The 17213-nt window shown below is 55.9% G+C and overlaps 1 protein-coding gene across 1 annotated transcript in view; it reads right to left on the reverse strand.

The window, feature by feature from the left end:
* Window positions 1-17213, reverse strand: part of DNAH17 (dynein axonemal heavy chain 17) — a 121213-nt gene that overhangs the window by 11681 nt on the left and 92319 nt on the right. Inside the window, exons 65-76 of the mRNA XM_014863319.3 lie at window positions 16972-17207; window positions 16152-16274; window positions 14517-14721; window positions 13767-13931; window positions 13329-13469; window positions 12912-13082; window positions 11989-12111; window positions 11152-11345; window positions 7838-7986; window positions 6581-6708; window positions 5535-5762; window positions 1943-2134 (exon numbers count right to left, since the gene is read on the reverse strand). Coding sequence (XP_014718805.3) covers window positions 1943-2134; window positions 5535-5762; window positions 6581-6708; window positions 7838-7986; window positions 11152-11345; window positions 11989-12111; window positions 12912-13082; window positions 13329-13469; window positions 13767-13931; window positions 14517-14721; window positions 16152-16274; window positions 16972-17207 — 2055 coding nt within the window. The remainder of the gene's footprint in view (window positions 1-1942; window positions 2135-5534; window positions 5763-6580; window positions 6709-7837; window positions 7987-11151; window positions 11346-11988; window positions 12112-12911; window positions 13083-13328; window positions 13470-13766; window positions 13932-14516; window positions 14722-16151; window positions 16275-16971; window positions 17208-17213) is intronic.

Consider the following 17213-nt stretch of genomic DNA (forward strand, 5'->3'; position numbering starts at 1 on the left):
CGTCCTCAAGCAGTCCTCAGCCACCTGGGATTCTGCATGTGTGTGAGTGTGTGTGAGCGTGTGTGTAATGGGGAAGTGTCTAAGTAAACGTCTTCAAGTTCCGTGCAGGGCTGTGCCTCCCACACGCATATGCCCGAGAGAGCTGCTCCAACGAAACTGCGGTGATGGAAATCCTCACACGTCCTCTCCCTCGCGTTTCTTTCTTTGTGTTGGTGTCAGAAGACGTGCTCCTGGGTTCAGCTCAGCCCTGTTGTGGGTGAAGCCACCGCCAGCACCGTGTCCTGCCCTCTGCATATGGAGCCCACCTTGCCCGCCGCTGCACGGGGCGCGGGGGCCGCCTGCCGGCTGTGCTGCCCTCCTGCTCGCCCACGTCCTCCGAGGTTGGGTGTTTTTCCGGGGAACTGAGCAGACAGACAGACAGCCTTCCAGCTCCCACTGGGGCGCGATCCTGGGAGGCTGTCTTTCTCCACAGTCTGGGCTGGCAGCTCCATTGTGGCTGCCGAGGGGCAAGGTGGTTTCACATCATCGACTGGCAGAGGTCGTCAGAGGTGGGCCCCTTGTAGTTGTTGCAGGCTGTCCATAGGGAGTGGACGTGCAGCGCTGTGCTTGCCCTTCCCTCCCTGGACTTAGTGTCCCCCCTCCCACCCACATTTATTACAATATTGTGTGGACAGAGGAGGGGTTCCCCTGGCTCCAGCGCTCCTAGGCGCGGCGGGGCACGTCCCGCCTGTCCTTGCTTAACCGCCAAAGCTTTGAGGCTGGGGTGTTATCCTCAGTTAGCGAGGGGCACAGCTGGGCTTCAAACTCAGGCTCCTGGGCACCGGCGCCATTTCTACCATGCCACAAAGGGGTGGGCGCCTCCTTGGCCGCCTGGGCGCTTGGAGGGGCTGCTGCCCGGTTCAGCTGTCTGACCACCTCGCTCCCTCACCCTGAGCAGGGTCTCGAGGCCTCTTGGGCAAGCCAAGCGCTGCTCTTACTCCCTGTCCACCTGTCGGTGTGAGAAGGCGCTGGTTCCACAGTCCTTGTCACTAGTGATTGGGGACAAGAGGAGGAACCCAAGGTTTATGGGGTACACAGCCCTTTGCCTCCTCCTGGGGTCACAGAGGCAGGTGCTGTGTCAGCGCCAGGCTTTTCCTGAGTAAGATCGTGGAAGAGCCACGAGAGGTGGGGAGGACTGCTCTCAGTCCCGATGAGACGGCCAAGCCTGGGGTTCTCTGGATGGGCGGGCGCTGGGCCATCCACGGGGGCAGTGCCGCTGACCGCAGGGCTCCCCTGTGGATTCACCTGCACAGTTGGTCCCACACCTGCACTCACGTCCTCTAGGCCATGCAGGCCTCCCCTCGGAGTCTGCAGTCGGCCCGCTTGCACCTCACTGCTAGACACGGTTCCTGTAGGATGCGGGCTTCCTTTTCATCCTCTGTAGCTGTATGCATATGACTACACATTCATCTTAATTTTCAATAAAAATGAAAGGAAGCGTTCCCGTCTTTCCAGGGGGCTGTTTTGGCCTTCTCTCTAGACCGGGGTTCTGTCTCCAGACGCTGAGCATTGGCGAGCCCCGGGGCCCCGGAGGCCTTTCCTTGTCCCCTCCCAGCTCACGCCGCCCAGCAGTCCTGTGCTTCCTGGAGGAAATTCATGTTCAGGTGCAGGACGGGCAGATCCCCAAAGAGATACGACCCCCATGGAGTGTGACAAGTAGAAAAAAATTGCCAGACAGCTGACACCTGCAGGAGGTGGTGGCAGAGGACTGGCTAATAAGTATACCAGGTTGGTGGGATCGTAGGTGATCCTGCTGTTTTCAGATTTTCTTTGGCTTGTGAAACCTATTTAACGACTCTTAAGCATAAGACAAGTTACAAGAAAGAGAGGGAGGGAGGGGAAGGCTGGATTAGGGGAGAACCGGGCTGGGTGCCAGGTGAGCCGGTGGCCCATGTGCCCTTACCTTGGTGTTGGCCTCCAGGTAGTTGTAGAGCACGTTGATGGAGATGGTGAGGTCTCCGTTGTTGAAGGGGTACGACCTGTTCCAGCCCTGGGCCCCAAACTTGCGCCGCTCGGCCACCACAGCATGGAAGTAGCACAGGGCGAAGAGAATGCACTTGAACTCGATCTCCTTGGTGCACATCTCCAGGGTGTCCTGTGGAGGCGCACGCCCCGGGTCAGGCAGAACCCGCACAGAGACGCCCCGGGCGGGACCAGAGTCTTGTCTTTGCCAGCTGCTTTGCAGGGGTGCAGGTTGGGTGAGTGGGGTACAGGTGGGTGGGGGGTAGGGAGATAAAGCCATTTATCTCTGAGCTGGTCTTTATGCTCTGAGCTGGTCTTTCGAGTCCCCTCCCCCGGTTTGTAAAGGCTGGGGTGGGGAACACTTTCTTATTCTTGTTTCTTTCAGAAATGCAGTTTTATCACTTAAGTTCTGATTACAAATCAAATTATTGATACTACTTTTTTTCTCTTGCTGACGAAGATTCGCCCTGAGCTAACGTCTGTGCCGGTCTTCCTCTACTTTGTATTTGGGATGCCACCACAGTGTGGCTGATGATTGGTATAGGTCCATGCCTGGGGTCCAAACCCGCGAACCGGGGCCGCCAAAGCCGTGTGTGCCCAACTTAACCACCACACCATGAGGCTGGCTCCTTGATACTACTTCTTAATAAAATATTCCCCAATACAGGACACTTCAAGGCTCCTTTATTGAGACATAATGTTCCTTTGCAATTATCAACATTCCTCATCGTTTACGTACAAACAGTATCCCAGACTCTAAGAACACCCCATAAAGCCTCCCTAGGAGGGGAGAGGTGCCTAGTAACCCTGCCTTTACGTGGCCCCATGGAAAGGCACACCCAGCCCCGATTCCGAATCACAGGTCTGTGGCTTTGTGAGATTTTACTGATGAGGCTTTGCGAAGTGGGTGGCTCCTGAACACAAGGAGCTTCTGGAAGCTAAGCTGTGCTCTGCCTCATCCACTCGGCGCTGACTGTGAGTGCCTCTGGGCCAGGATCTCTGCTGCAGGCACAGGGGCCAGAAAGCTGGACGAGGGGACAGACATCCATGAAATGGTCACGGTGGTGAAAAGTGCCAGGAAAAAAACCCCACCGGTTTATTGAGAGAGGGGCCTGTCCTGACTTCCATGGAGGCCCGGACAAGGTCTGGGCAGATGTCTAGCTGGAGGCACAGATGGGGGGCTCTGTTACCCCAACATCCCCTCCAGGTTCTTCCCCACTGCCTGTCATGGAGATGGCACGATGGCCTGTGGGCCTGGGAGATGGGCCTGGCTCGTCCCTTCCAGACATCGGCTTGCAGTGAAGGCGTGGAGACCAAAAGAGAAGATGGCCCGAGGGAGAAACTCGCCAGCCCCTGAGAATGAGGGAAAGCCTGGTGTCTGCCTCCAGAGAGTTCTCACTGGTTGGATCGCTGGTCCTCAACCTCCTGGGCCTCTGGGCTATGGGGTCACAGATGTGTCAGAGGACGGCCTGGGTAGTCCCAGCCATCACCGCCTCTTCCTGTGACAGCTGCATGAAGGCAACGGGCCCCACACTTAGGAGGGTCCGCTTGGGAGGCAGTGGGGCCCAGCCTTCTTGGGGCCTCCCCTCCAGTCTTTTCAGATGCCTCGGGTGCTGGACCAAGTCAGGGAGCACTTCTGCGAGTCCTGGCCACATCCCCTGGTGCCCATCCTCACCAGCAGCTCCGCCTCGTGCCTGCGTGACAGCAACTACTCTTCCCCCACTCCTCCCTACAGCCCTTCCCCAGTCCCCATGGCCCCCCAGGGGCCGCTGCTTGCCCCATTTGGGCTCTACTCTGCCTGGGGAGCAGCTCTCTGGGTCTCCAAGGCCCTGGCATACTCTCTTCTTTGCCTCTTGGCCCTGGCTACCCCCTGCTGGCCCTCTGTCTCAGCTGACTGCCTCGGCACGCCTTCCCAGCCAGGACTGGCTTCGGTGCCACTCTGTGTGCTGACTGGTGCCGGCTCCATACTCCTGCCTGCCTCGCCACCCACCCCTGTCTAGCACGGGCTGATTCTTCAGCAGAGTGCAGCAACCAGGGAAAACATCACGCGCCTGGATTTACAGCTATGTCAAATTGCTCCCCAGAGTCCAGAGTCACTGGACGCCTCTTCTTAGTTTCCATACTGATCTTGTTAGAGGTGGCAGCAAACAGCTCCTGGGCCCCACAGTGTGAGCAGCATCCCCCTGGGTCCCTGTGTGTTATCACACTGCGTTTCTATTCCTGTGGCCGCGTCCACGCCCCTCACTAGTCTGCAGGCCAGCCACCTGCATAGCGGATCTTGTTCAGCGTTCTGTCCCTGTGCCGACAGCGTCCTGGGTGCACAGCATTTGCTGTTTGCAGGAAGGGGTGAGTGACCCATTGGGAATGTCTGTTCCCCTGCTTTCAGCTCTCTGTGACTTCACACTCTGACCTTGGTGGGTCCTTTGAAAGCCAGAGGGAGTTGTTAGTTTATGACTCAGATATTTTCATGTAAGCTTTTCTTTATATATTAAATCAGATATAGAAGTTATGGATTCTTGGCACAATGTACTCCATAAGTAGATCTTTGTTAGTTGTTATCAGAGGATATGTTTCTGCCTCAAAAGGTTTTAGACTCCAATTGGGAGGTCAACTGTGTGCACCCAGAAAGTTCTAGTACAGAACAGAAGATGGTCAGGTGCCGAAAGAATGAATGCAGGTGCCAGCGGTTTGCAGAAGGGAGCACGGATGCGAGGGAGGACTCCAGAGAAGGGGCGGCTTGGGGGCTGTGAGTTTGGACAGGAGGGAGGATGCACGTGAGCGAGGTCCCGGGCAGAAGAGGGAGTGGACAGACCCTCACAGGCCAGGCAGGCCGAGGCCCCTGCAGCCCGTCCTGGAGTGCAGGTCGCCTGGTCGTGTTTTTGCAGCGTTCCCACAGAAGGCGGGGAGGTGGGGGGTCCAGCGTGGCGAGGGAGGGAGACCTGGGCATGGCCAGACACAGAGCCCAGCGAGGCCAACCTTACTTCTCCCGTCCGTCACCCATCGCCCTCCAGCTGTGGGGGCTGCAGCCCCACCCATCAGCAGTTGGCCTACCCACCGCGTCACACCTCAGGGGAGTGAGAGCAGGGACCAGGGAGGCCCTGCGGCCCCAGCAAAGCTGACTGGCAGTCAGGGAACCACCCTTGGGAGCTTGGCCCCTTCCTAAGGTGCTCGGACAACCAGGGACCCAGACCGCATTTGCCTGTGCTGACTTGCAGGTCATGAAACTGATTAAAAATACGCTTTTTTGTTTTATAAAGGTGTATGTGATGGATACTCCTGTAGCACTTTAAATTGGTTGCGTTTTGTGTGCAGTCTTTCAGGAGTATATTGATTTTGCCATGCAAGGTGTGTGCGTGTGTGTGTGTGTGTGTGTGTGTGTGTGTGTGTGTTGCGGATGGAGCGGATGGGTGAGAACCAGCATGGAGTCTGGTGCTCAGCTTTGCGGGCCCAGAGACTCCATTTGGTCTGGGTCATGAAGGTTGCTCAGACTCGGGGACTGACGCTGGGCACGCGCAGAGGGGAAGCCGCCCTACCTGGGTGAAGAGGTCCAGGGCCTTGTGCAGGTTGGCGTACATGCCTGTGGGCGGCTCGTTGGTGATTTTGATGGCGTTCTCCAGGATACCCTGGGGGATGATGTGGGACTCGGGGCTGGGGGCGGGCTCGGCGCTGATGAACACGCGGTAGTCCTCATGGCTGCCTGTGCTGTAGCGCTCCACCTTCTTGTCCAGGGTGCTTAGCCACCGGGCCACCAGGTGGATGTTCTACAGCCAAGACCAGGACTTAGCGCCCACTCACTCCTTCCCTGCCCTGAGTCCACAAGGATGGGTCACTCGGCCGTGTCCCCTGGTGGGGCAGGGCAGGGCTCTTCCTGTCAGCACCCATACTCCCCACCCTGCCCTCCACCCTGGCGGGGGCGCTGGACATGCTGGATAACTAAGCAACTGAACTTGTGCTCATTCATCCAAGCCCTCCACTCATGGCAAGTCCTTCCCGCCCTCCACTGCATAAGGCTGAGATTTTGTGATCCCCGCCCCTCCTCTGAGAAGTCTGGGGAAAAGGAAATGACTTGAAGCCGAGGTCTCCACCTGGGACCAGGCTAGGCCCTGTGCATTGAGGTCAGCCCCCCATGGGGTCTGTGGAAGCTGGGCTGGCCGGCCAGCCTGCAGGTGCTTGTGGGGCAAGTGGGGATCTAGGGGGGCCGTGGTGCTAGGGTTCGCCCGAGACGTGGAGAGAGTGCCTCCTGGGCCGTTGTCGCTTCCCCCCTTGAGGGGAGGCTGGGGGTGCTTCTGTCCACTCAGGGCTTTTTGTCATTTAAATAGTATCTCTCTAGGGGTTCTCTGGCATAAAGCCCAGTGTCTCTCTCACCGCTGCGGAGTCCCTCTCGTCTGAGCAGTCCTGATGCCCCACGCCTCCCAGCTCACCCAGGCAGAGCCTCCTGCCTCCTCTGTGGGTGGCGGGCTTCCCAGCCACGTTTGTGAATGCGAGTCCCACAACCTGCTTTCTTGCCGGCCTTCAGGCCAATCCCCAGGCCACCTCAGTGGGGGGAACCCCCACCCTAGAGGCGCAGGCACCCCTGTACCTGCAGAATGACCCAGTGTCCCCTCTCCGCAGCCACATCCAGAGCATTCTCAGCCACCACCTCCTGTCCCTGCCCCAGGGACACGTTGTGGAGTTTCCCATTGTCTATGGTAAATCCCAATTTTTTCCCTAAAGGAAAAGAAAAACAGGAAAAGCACGGGGTGATTGAATGACAAAGGCTGAGGCACCGTGATCCACAGCTGGGAATTCCACACTCCCCGTTTTTGTACTGTGGTAAAATGCACATAATGTCAAATTTACCATTTAAAAAACCATCTTAATGCCTCCAATTCAGTGACATTTAATACATTCACAATGCTGTGCAACCATCTATGTGGTTCCAGGACACTTTCATCACCCCAGAAGGAAATCCCGTACCCATTGAAGAGTCGCCCTCCATCCCTCTCCCCCCAGCCCTGGCAGCCGCTAATCTGCCTTCTGTGTGTGGATTTACCTATTCTGGTTAGTGCAGATAAACAGAATCATCTAATGGGGGGGCCTTTGTGTCTGGCTTCTTCCCCTTGGCATCATGTTTTCAAGGTTCACCCGCGTTGTAGCATGTGGCAGCACTTCATTCCTTTTTTTTTATTATTGTGGTAACGGTGGTTTATAACATTATATAGATTTCGGGTGTACATCATGATATTTTGATTTCTGTGTAGATTACATCATGTTCACCACCCAAAGACTAATTACCATCCATCCCCATACACATGAGCCTCATCACCCCTTTCACCCTCCTCCCTCCCCCTTCCCCTCTGGTGACCACAATCCAATCTCTGTCTCTACAGGATTGTTTGTTGTTGTCACTTCATTCCTTTCTATGGCTGAATAATATTCCATTGTGTGGAGAGACCTTATCTCATTTATGCGTTCATCTGCTGATGGACACGTGGGCTGTATCTGCCTTTGGGCTGTTGTGAATGAACCGCACTTGTTTGAACACCTCTTCTCAGTTCTTTGAGTGTATACCCCGGAGTGGACTTGCTGGGTCCTACGGTAATATACATGTAACTTACTGAGGACCCACCACACTGCTCTCCAGAGCAGCTGCACCATTTTACATTCCCACCAGCAATGTACAAGGGCTCCAATTTCTCCACATCCTCCCAACACTTGTCATTTTCTATGTTTTTGATAATAACCACCTCACAGGTGTCAAGTGGCAGCTCACTGTGGTTTTGATTTGCATCTCCTGATGACCAATGGCGTTGACATATGTCCCTTTCTGAGGCCATCGCTTGCGGGCTACACTTACCCAGGGCTTCCACGTCTTTCAAGGGGTCAACTCCCGGGGAAAGGATGAAGAAGATTGGAGTGGAGGGGCTGCTCTCCTCGTAGGACTTGGAAAACTCAACGCTCCGGCCCTCCACAAACTTGCTGCCCATCTTCTCCTCCACGAAGTTCCTGGGGGAGACGCGCTTAGTCAGACCGCAGGGGGAGGGGGCCGGTGGGCTGTGACCCAGGGGCAAGCGTTGTTTCCCTGGTGGACTTTCTTAAGCAGGGAAAGGTCTCTGGCCAGAAAGCGAGGTCTTTACAGGGGCTTTCCCCTGTGCACAGGAAGGCTGGGGTGCCTCCCACCCTGGCGGTGTTTGCTCCCGCTGGAACCTGCAATGCACTTGTCCTCGGAGCTGCCTAGTACGGACAAGTGAGAGGGGGCCTCCACGAGCTGAGGCTGCCCGTTTTCAGAGGCGCACAGGTCAACTGGGAGGGAACACTGGCTGCAGTGGGGCCATGATGGGCCGCAATTCAGGACGTTCTAGGAGACCAGGCCCCAGCACCAGGCAGCCGCGGATGCTCAGGGCCCTCGATGCTCCCAGTGAGGGGGTCAGTTTCTAGCAATTCCCTGTTTCCCACACGCTTCGTATCTGCTGTGCAGACAAGGGCAGCAAGAAGGAGCAGAACATAGATTGGTCCCTGTGTCCTGGCTATCTCCCCCGACTGGGGGGTTTGAGGAGGAAGGAAGTGACATGAGAGCCATTCTGGTGAGTTTCAAGGACCACAAAGCATGGGTCATCAGAAAAATCAGAGAAAATAAAAAACGACTTTTCATAAGCACCTCTCTTTACATAAAGGCCTCTCTGTTCCGAGCCCCAGACTCTCCATTTTGAGCCCCATAGGCCTGGGGTTAGTCAAGGCCCCTGTTCTGGGAGATCTAGCATTGTTCATGGTGACCTTGGATCTCGGCTCCGTTCCCCGCTCCCTTGACCACAGATGGCTGAGTTTACTACATTCTGAAGGGATCAGAGGAGCTAAAACTAGGAAGATTGTACCGTCCAGCCCAGTCTGACAGAAGGTCCTGGCGCAGCACGCTCAGGCAGAGCTCGTGCGTCCTCCGCGGCTGGCTGAGTGCTCTGAGCATCTTGTAAGCCCTTCAGGTGGACCTGTTCCCTTAGAGGCCCCCTCCTTCCCTCTGATTCAACAGAGAATCTGCCAGCTGGAGCCAGGCGGGCCTTCCCACTCCCTCGGGACTTTCTGGGGACACCTTTATCCGTCGTTCATCCTCTGCTCCGGCCTTCATGGCTTCTGTAGTTTCCTGAACTGATGCTGACTACAGGCCGGGGGTGGGATGCTGTTCCTGATGACCTCCAGTGGTATTCCGTTCCTGCCTTGGGAACTGACTCAGAATGTAGGTGTTGGGATCCTTGTCCAGGAAGGACTTCTAGAATGTACCAAGTCACCAGGTCACTAAATCACTGTTGCTAATGATGTTGCCAGGCCACATGGTCATTCTCTGCGAATGAATTGATGCAGGAGAGTGTGTGGCTGGTTCCAGGCGGGCTGCACCAGTCCTAGCGCTGTGTCCTTGGCACCGGAGTGCTGGAGCCAGCTCCCAGGGGTCAAACCCGGGGGCAGCATTTACACCACGGAAACTGGCAAGTGTGCAAACCAGGGCCTTTTTTCGGAGAGCCAGTTTGCCAGCACACCGCCCCACTGTGGGCGATTTACCCCCCTCTCTGGGCCTGTGAACTGGGAATGGTGGAAGAGGCTGCCTCCAGGCATTGTTGGAGGGGCCCTGTGAGTTAACACAGGCGGGACATTGTGAGCGTGCCCTTGATGAGTTTGCTGTTACTGTTCGCTGTCCATGGGAATTTCCTTGCATTGAAGCTACACTCCTCTATATAATTAGGAAGGTAAATCTGCTGTCCTCAACATTACACAAATGTCACGGGCCGTGAGTTGGGTTCCCCTGATGTTTGGGTCTCCCACCGCTGCTAGGCGCACTGATGCTCACGCAGTCTGTGTTCATTTCCTTCCTCTCCATCACCAGTGTGTTTTCACGTGTGTTATCTCAGGATTCTCAGAAGCGCTCTGGAGGCGGCTGGTGTGGACCCCCCAAAGTACTCAGCTCCCCAATCGGGCGGTGTTCCCGCTGCAATGTTCGGGTGCCCTTCACTCAGCCCTCCCAAACTTTGTCCCACCTTCTGCCAACGCCGAGTCCAGGACGCTGGCCTGCTTTCTCTGGGACCAGCATGACTCTCCTACTTCTGCTTTCACTTCACCCCCTTCCTCCCCTCCCGCCCCATAACCCCTCCCAGTCCCTTTCCTCTTCATCCCAGGAAGACAAAGCAAAACAGAAAGGTCTGTGAATAACCGAGGGCTGTGAGTCAGGCCTCCACTTGGCCGGAGGGGAATTCTATTAGGGACGTGGGCGTCTTTTGGGAAATCAGGCTGCTTTCAGGCTACCGGGACAAATAAAAAGCAAAGACCTCAAAGGACTCACAGCCCCTCCGAGAATGGGCCTGGGCTCGTTTCCCTGTGGACCCCGTCCTCCCTCCTGTGGCAGCTCCGTCCTCAGCTGGGGGGTCAGGAGGGGCCGAATTCTCTCCACTCCAGAAGAAGATGGATGACCTCACAGACGTCTACCCTGGGGACCCTGAGCATTGGATACGTGACGTAGCTATTCCTGGAGTCCTGTGCAGTGACAGGCCCAGCGGGGGAGTGACAGGAATGGGGAGCTCAAAGGCCTTGGTGATTAGTTTTCCAGTCAAGGAGGGGTTTCAGGTCCAGAGAAACTGTTCATGAAATTAGAACAGTTCTCTTTGCAAACGAGCCCAAACTGACAAAACTAAGAGATTTAAATTTAGCCATTGAGGGCACGGAAGTCCTCAAATGCTGATGGCTTTGCCATTGTTTTCTCCGCACAACATCCTAAAATGACTCTGTGTGGCCACGGAGGTCATGAATGCCCATCCTTTTTTTTTTTTTTTTTTTTAAATCTTGGAGGCTCACTTGGGGAGTCTTGTTTTCCCATCATTTATCCCGGGGTATCCCTCCTCAATTAGGTTAGTGGGAGGCGAAGGGTCCCTCTAACCACCTTCTGAAACACTGAGAGCTAAGGAGAACTCAGAAATGGAATCGGCAGACAGAGTAGAATCCCGCCTCTGTCCCCCAAGAACGACACGGGCCATGCCTCGATGCCTCTGAGCCTCATTTTCTCCCTCTGTGAAATGGGGAGAAGGATGTCCACAGGGTGCCTCACCCCGTGGTGGTGGCCAAAATTGCACACCTGTTGCCTTGGCGAGGGCCGGGACAGGGACACCCAGGCCCCGGGAGGGCGGGGACACTCACTTGACGGCGTAGGTCATGCGATCCGGCCTCATGCACCTCACCATGCAGAGCTTCTGCAAAGCCGTCTTGTTCTTCCACTCCTTGGGGAAGATTTCCTTCTCTGGGGCTTCTGACTCCACAAGCTTCTTCCACCGCTTGGCCGATCCCTCAATGTCATTATCCAGGTTTTTGAACTCATCCATCTCCGAGAGGGCCTGGGGGCAGACAACCCTTCCAGCTCTCCCCAGGTTCCACCGGGCTCCTCCCCTGAACGTTCCTTAGGAGGAGCCCAGGGCCCTGATGAAACAGTGAGCTGCTGGTGTCAACCACACCACGGCCAAACCAGAGAAGCGGCTGGGAACCTGGGAGGGAGGGGTCTAATCTGGGGAGGTGACTCTGGGCTGCTCCTCAAGAGGGCTCTGGAATGGAGGCCATTCTCGTCTCAGGGGACCACCTCTTCAGGTCTCGTTGAACTGAGACCTTGAAACCTTGGGACATGAGGGCTCCTGAGTGTGATGTCCAAGATCGGAGGAATAACCTTTACACTGAACTTTCCTGGAAATGGGAGGTGAGGGGAGCAGCGGAGGGCTGACTCCTGGACGCGCCCTGGGGCCTGTCTTGGGGCTCAGCTTGCCTCGTGCAGGGACCGTGCAGGCCATAATGTACGGTGTTGCATTCGAGGAGGGAAGCAGAGTGCCCCGAGAGCTGGCAGGCAGCACATCGCTCCCGGCCCTACCTCAGGGCGCCCTTGTTTTACTGAATGTCATGGCCAGTAGCACCTTGTAAACATCCCCAGCTGGAGCAGGAAGGGCCCAGCCTCGGGGAGAGAGCACACAGCATTCAAGTGTGAACACCGACCTTGATGCCTCCCCATCCCTGGTGCTGCAGGAAGTCCACTGGCGACACGACCCCAGCCTTGAAAGGGAACCGCAGGAGGAAATCCAGCTCGACTGGGTTCAGCTCCTTCTTCATGGACAAGACCTGGGGGACAGGGGCTGCTTAGATGTCGTCCCACAATAGTGGGGCGGGCGGCCAACAGCCCTTTGGCAGGAGCCCGTCACCGGCGCTGGATGGATGTCGAGGAGCTCACACCGCCCCCGCAGGGGAAGCACCGTCCTGCCCCTTTGGGTCGGGGCAAAACTTGGTCTTCACGTTTTTTTTTAAATTGTGGTAAAATACACATAACATAAAATTTACCGTTTTAACCCTATTGAAGTACACAATCCAGTGGCATTTAGTACGTTCACACTGTTGTACAACCATCACTTCCATCTAGATCCAGAACAATTTCATCACCCCAAAGGGAAGACCCGTACCCGTCAGCAGTCTCTCCCCATTCCTCCCCCCCAGCCCCTGGCGACCACCAATCTACTTCTCGCTATAGGCGTGCCTGTTCTGGCTACTTCATATGAACGGAATCATACAATGCGTGGCTTTTCGTATCTGGTTTCTTTCACTTAGCATGTTTTCAGGGCTCATCCATGTTGTCGTATGGGTCAGCACTTCATTCCGTTTTATGGCCAAATAATGTCCCCGTGCGTGGGGAGACCACGTCTGGTTTATCCATTCATTAGCTGATGGACACGTGGGCTGTTCCCACCTGTTGGCGATTGTGAACGGTGCTGCTGTGAGTGTTTGTGTACAGGCATTTGTGTGAACGCCTGTTTTCAATTCCTTTGTGTGTCTCAATGTTCTGGGTCATATTCAGTGTCACCTTGTCACTTGTGCACGCCAGCCCCCAGGGGTCCCCGACCACACTCAGTGGCCTGGCTAGACGTTACCTGAAACGTAACCTGTGCCAGGAAGATGAGTTTGTCTCGCTCGAAGAGCCCGCGGGCCGTGTACATGTAGACGGAATAGGTGATCTCATCCGTCAGGTTGATCACGCGCTGTTTCACTTCCTCGGCGGGGGTGGTCCTCTGGATGGCCTTCTCAAACACCACGTTGAAGGCCTGGGGAAGGGGCACGGGGCGCATGGCGGCTTGCAGGGCTGGGCTCTGGTTTGTTTCTCTTGGGGGCGGAGATCTGGGGGCACCAGGGGGAGAGCCCCTCCCTGGGGTGCTGGCGCTGGACAGATCCTGTCCCCTGGCTTCGTCTCCTCACCCCCATCTGCCCTCAGAGGGTGAACAGGCACCACCCCAATGGTTGGGGCGCCGCGGATGCCAGGCGCCCCGACCAGGAGCCAGACGCGGCCAGACCTTGAGCGAGAACTGGTAGATGGGGTTGATCTTGCTGAGGTCGTTCAGAATGAAGTACAGTAGGGACGCCCTCTCCGCAGCCGGCCGGTAGTTCTCTCTCGCCTCATTGATTTTCACTTCGGTGATTTTCGCCTCTTGCACCTGGAAACAAACAAAAGAGGTTTGAGTGAAACCAGCAGGTGGTCAAAGCCGGTGAGCAGATGGGCCCACGTTGTCCAGAGCCCTTGGCTCCCTCGGAAGCTGTCTGGGAGGACTGCCGGCAGATAGCCGGAGGCTGGATGGGGACCCCTGCCCCTTCTCCCTGCCCCCAGATGCCCTCGTGCGACTGTGGCTTCTCTTCTCAGTGACCATTGGAGGAAGCCCCTCTCAGCCCAGCTGCCGGTCCCCATGTGCTCTGGCCGGGGGCTCAAGGGGGTGGCCCGGGAGATGGTTTCCCACCTTCTCCTCGATCTCGCTGGCCGTGTGTTTGGTGGTCTCCAGGTTCTCCACCAAGGCAGTGTCTCCCAGAAAGTTCCCCGACGCGGCCGACAGACGGGCCAGCAGAGAGTCTTCCAGCTCTTTCAGTACAATCTTAAACTCGTTTTGGGACTTGGTGAGGTTCGCCTGCAGGAGCAGAGACCCGGGAAGGGAGATCAGCCATTGGCACCACCTGGCTGCACAGCTGGGCGCTCGGGGTCTCTCCGCAGCTTAGCCAAGGCCCCGGGACTCGGACAAGAGAAACACGTCCAGCCTGAAAGGCAGTGGCAGAAGTGGGCGCCCCAGAGCAGTGCAGGCCCTGCTCCTGGCCTCTGTGGCTGCCTGTCATCAGCAACCGTGTGGCAAGGGCTTGGGGACCGAGGGGGAAGCGTGGGGCCTGGGACCCCTCTGAGCCCCCATGAGTAGCTAAGACAGAGTGAAGGAAGTGGCCAGCGCGCAGGGCCGAGCAGTCAAGACGACTCTCATGGGGCAGCAGTTTGTTGCCTTAGGGCCGCCCGGGCGCCGCTGGGACTCTCTCTTTCGGTGAAGCGGTCATTTGATTTAGAATTAGCTTTGGGAGGCAGCACGGAAGAAGAGTGACTCATTCTGTTGTGCAAAATACATTCAGTGCAACATCCCCACTGGGTCAGGGAACCTCACGGTGACCCGCTGCCCTTCTGTCCCTGAGCCGGACAGCTCTGCACCGCGTGTGGCGACGTCAGGCCGCGTTACCTTCAGCTGCTCAAGGTCCGGGCGCTCTTTGGCCACCACGGCGGCCAGGAGCTGGTCCTCAAGCCCGTCCCTGGTGACCAGGAAGTTGATCAGGGTGCACTGGGCCTGCATCTCGGGCTTGTAGTGGGGGTTGAAGTACTTGGTGTGCAGGATCAGGCGGAACTTGGGGTGGTACTCCACCTCCTTGTCGCCAATCTTAATGAACCTGGCCGTCAGGGGAGGAAGGGATTAGAGGGGGTCCTGACGACCAGCGACAGCAACACAAACACAGACCACCTTTCACGCCAGCCTGGCCGCCTGTCCCCAGGCCAAGCTGCTCTCTTGAGCCTTTCTTTGGTCACTGGGAAAGGACTGTGACTTTCCTCGCTCTAATCCTCTTCTCCGGCCTGTGACCCGGCCCTTCCAGAAGACGCACCTGCTCTTTCTCCCGCTGCTTTGTTCTGATCTTTGGAGTAATGTTGACTCGATTCTGGCTGCACATCATACTCACCTGGGGAGGCTTTACAGAAATCCTCTGCCTGGGTTCAGCCCCACAGCCATTAACATCAGAAAGACACCGACATCCCAATTCAGAATGCCAGTACATTCTGGAAGCTCCCCCGGTGAATCTGATGAGCAGCCAGGGCCAACCCGGGTCTGCTAATCCACTGTGGGGGGTCTCTTCTCTCTGGCTCCCTGCTGTCATCTCTCTTCTTTCTGATCGAGCTCACTTTTGGGGCCTCACTTCTCCCCTTGGGTATCACCAGTCCTGCCAGGCCCTTCTCAGAGCCCAGGACATCCGTGTGCTTATTTGCCACCTCTGTTCTGGGCTCCTGCACGCACCCCTGCATTTAAAAGTGGCTCAGATCAACTCTGATGTTTACATTTTTAAAGTTAATTTTTTTATATTAGAAAAGCAATACAAGCTCAGTGCATCGGCCAGTAAACGGATAAACACAACATGGCACACCCAGAACATGGACTATATCCAGCCATAGAAGGGACGAAGCACGGACACACGCTATGCGCGGATGAACCTCGAAAACACTCCGCTCAGTAAAAGCAGACACAAGAAGGCACTTGTCATGTGACTGCATTGATAGGAAATGTCCAGAAAGGCAAATCCATGGTGACAGAGAGCAGATCGGTGGGTGCCAGGGCCTGGCGGTGGCAGGGAATGGAGAGGGACTGCTTAGTGAGTAGGGGGTTTCCTTTTGGGGTGATGAAAGTGTTTTGGAACCAGATGGAGGTGGTGGTTGCACAGCCCGTGAGTGTACGAAATTCCACTGAACTGTTCAGTTTCAAATGGTTGATTTTATGTTATGTGAATTTCACCTGAATAAAAAAATTAGTAATATAGGCTTGAGATTTGCAAAATGCATCAAAAGAGAAAGAAGAAAACCATGATCATTAAGGATCGCCATCTGTAGGTAATCACTAATAAAATATTGGGGAGGACATTCCTAACTGAGGTGTGGCCCCACAATCTCTCCCCTGGTAGCCGGGGGTTCTTTCACATGAGCATTTTGCTAACATCCCTGTTGCCCACCAGGAAGGCAAAGGAAATTCCCGCACTCTCCCTCTGTACACAGGCCAGACCTCACCACTGAGGGTGTTTGCGTGGGTCAAACCACAGAGGTGGACACAGCAGCTTACTTTCCCTTTTTAATTGTGTTCCTGCCCAGTAGAGGGTCCAGCACAGGGTCCACAGTTTCTCCAATGTTCTCGATGAGCAAGATGTCCCCTTCTGAAATGGCCTGCTCGATGATGTCCAGGTAGCTGTGGGCACAGCACAGGAGCCATTTAATGACATAGGGCTCAGTGACGGTGCAATCGTGTGCCCCAAGAGGCAGCCATCAGAGCAGGAAGGCCCGAGGGAGAGGTGGCCAAGGGGCCAATAACCCATTCCTGTCCGCAACTCATCCTTCCCTAAGGGGAACCCAAAGACTTCTGTGTAAATCACCACTGGGCTTCTGGGAATGGAGGTGACAACGGAGCTGCGTTATGGCTGTAGAGCCAAACATTTCACATCTGTGTCTCATCCATCTCCCCAGCACGCTGGGAAGGCACGCAGGGCAGCCTTTGTTACGGCCATTGTTTCTCATCTGTGACGAGGACATAAACCACACGAGAGATGAGAGATGAGAAAATGACCAGCCTGCAGTCTCCTGGCCAGCAAATGGCGAGACGGGACCCAAGCCAGGCCGGGAGCCCAGTCAGTGCTTCCTCCCTGCAGGAGCAGCAGGTAATGGGGGGAAGGGAGAAGAGCCCAGAGTTGGATTTTTTACTATTGGTGCTGTTACCCAAGGTCAAATATTAAAAAACGAAAAAAAAAAATCCACCTGTGGGCCAGTCTTTAAAGCTCTGTCCATCCATTTAACAAGTATGAAATGCCTAGGGTGTATTTCCCAGCACAATGGCCCTCCAGCCAGCGGCTGCCTCTGGAACCCCTCCTGCTTGCACCGTCGTCACGCACCTCTTCTGTCCCAGGCGGATGGCTTTCAGCTCCTCGCCGTATTTGTTTTTGATCCACTTGATGCCTTGCAGCTGGGCGTCCACGATGAGGGGCCAGCGCTCCGTGTTGCACAGGATGGTGGCGTTCTCAGTGGACATGCGGTCACTGGGGAGGCCCTGGTTGTTCCAAGTGGCCACGTCTGCATCATCGGTCAGCAGACTCAAGGGATCCAGACCCTCCGTGATCGGGATGGGGACCTGCCG

The sequence above is a fragment of the Equus asinus genome, chromosome 13, assembly GCF_041296235.1.
Source record: "Equus asinus isolate D_3611 breed Donkey chromosome 13, EquAss-T2T_v2, whole genome shotgun sequence".
NCBI classification, from domain to species: Eukaryota; Metazoa; Chordata; class Mammalia; order Perissodactyla; family Equidae; genus Equus; species Equus asinus.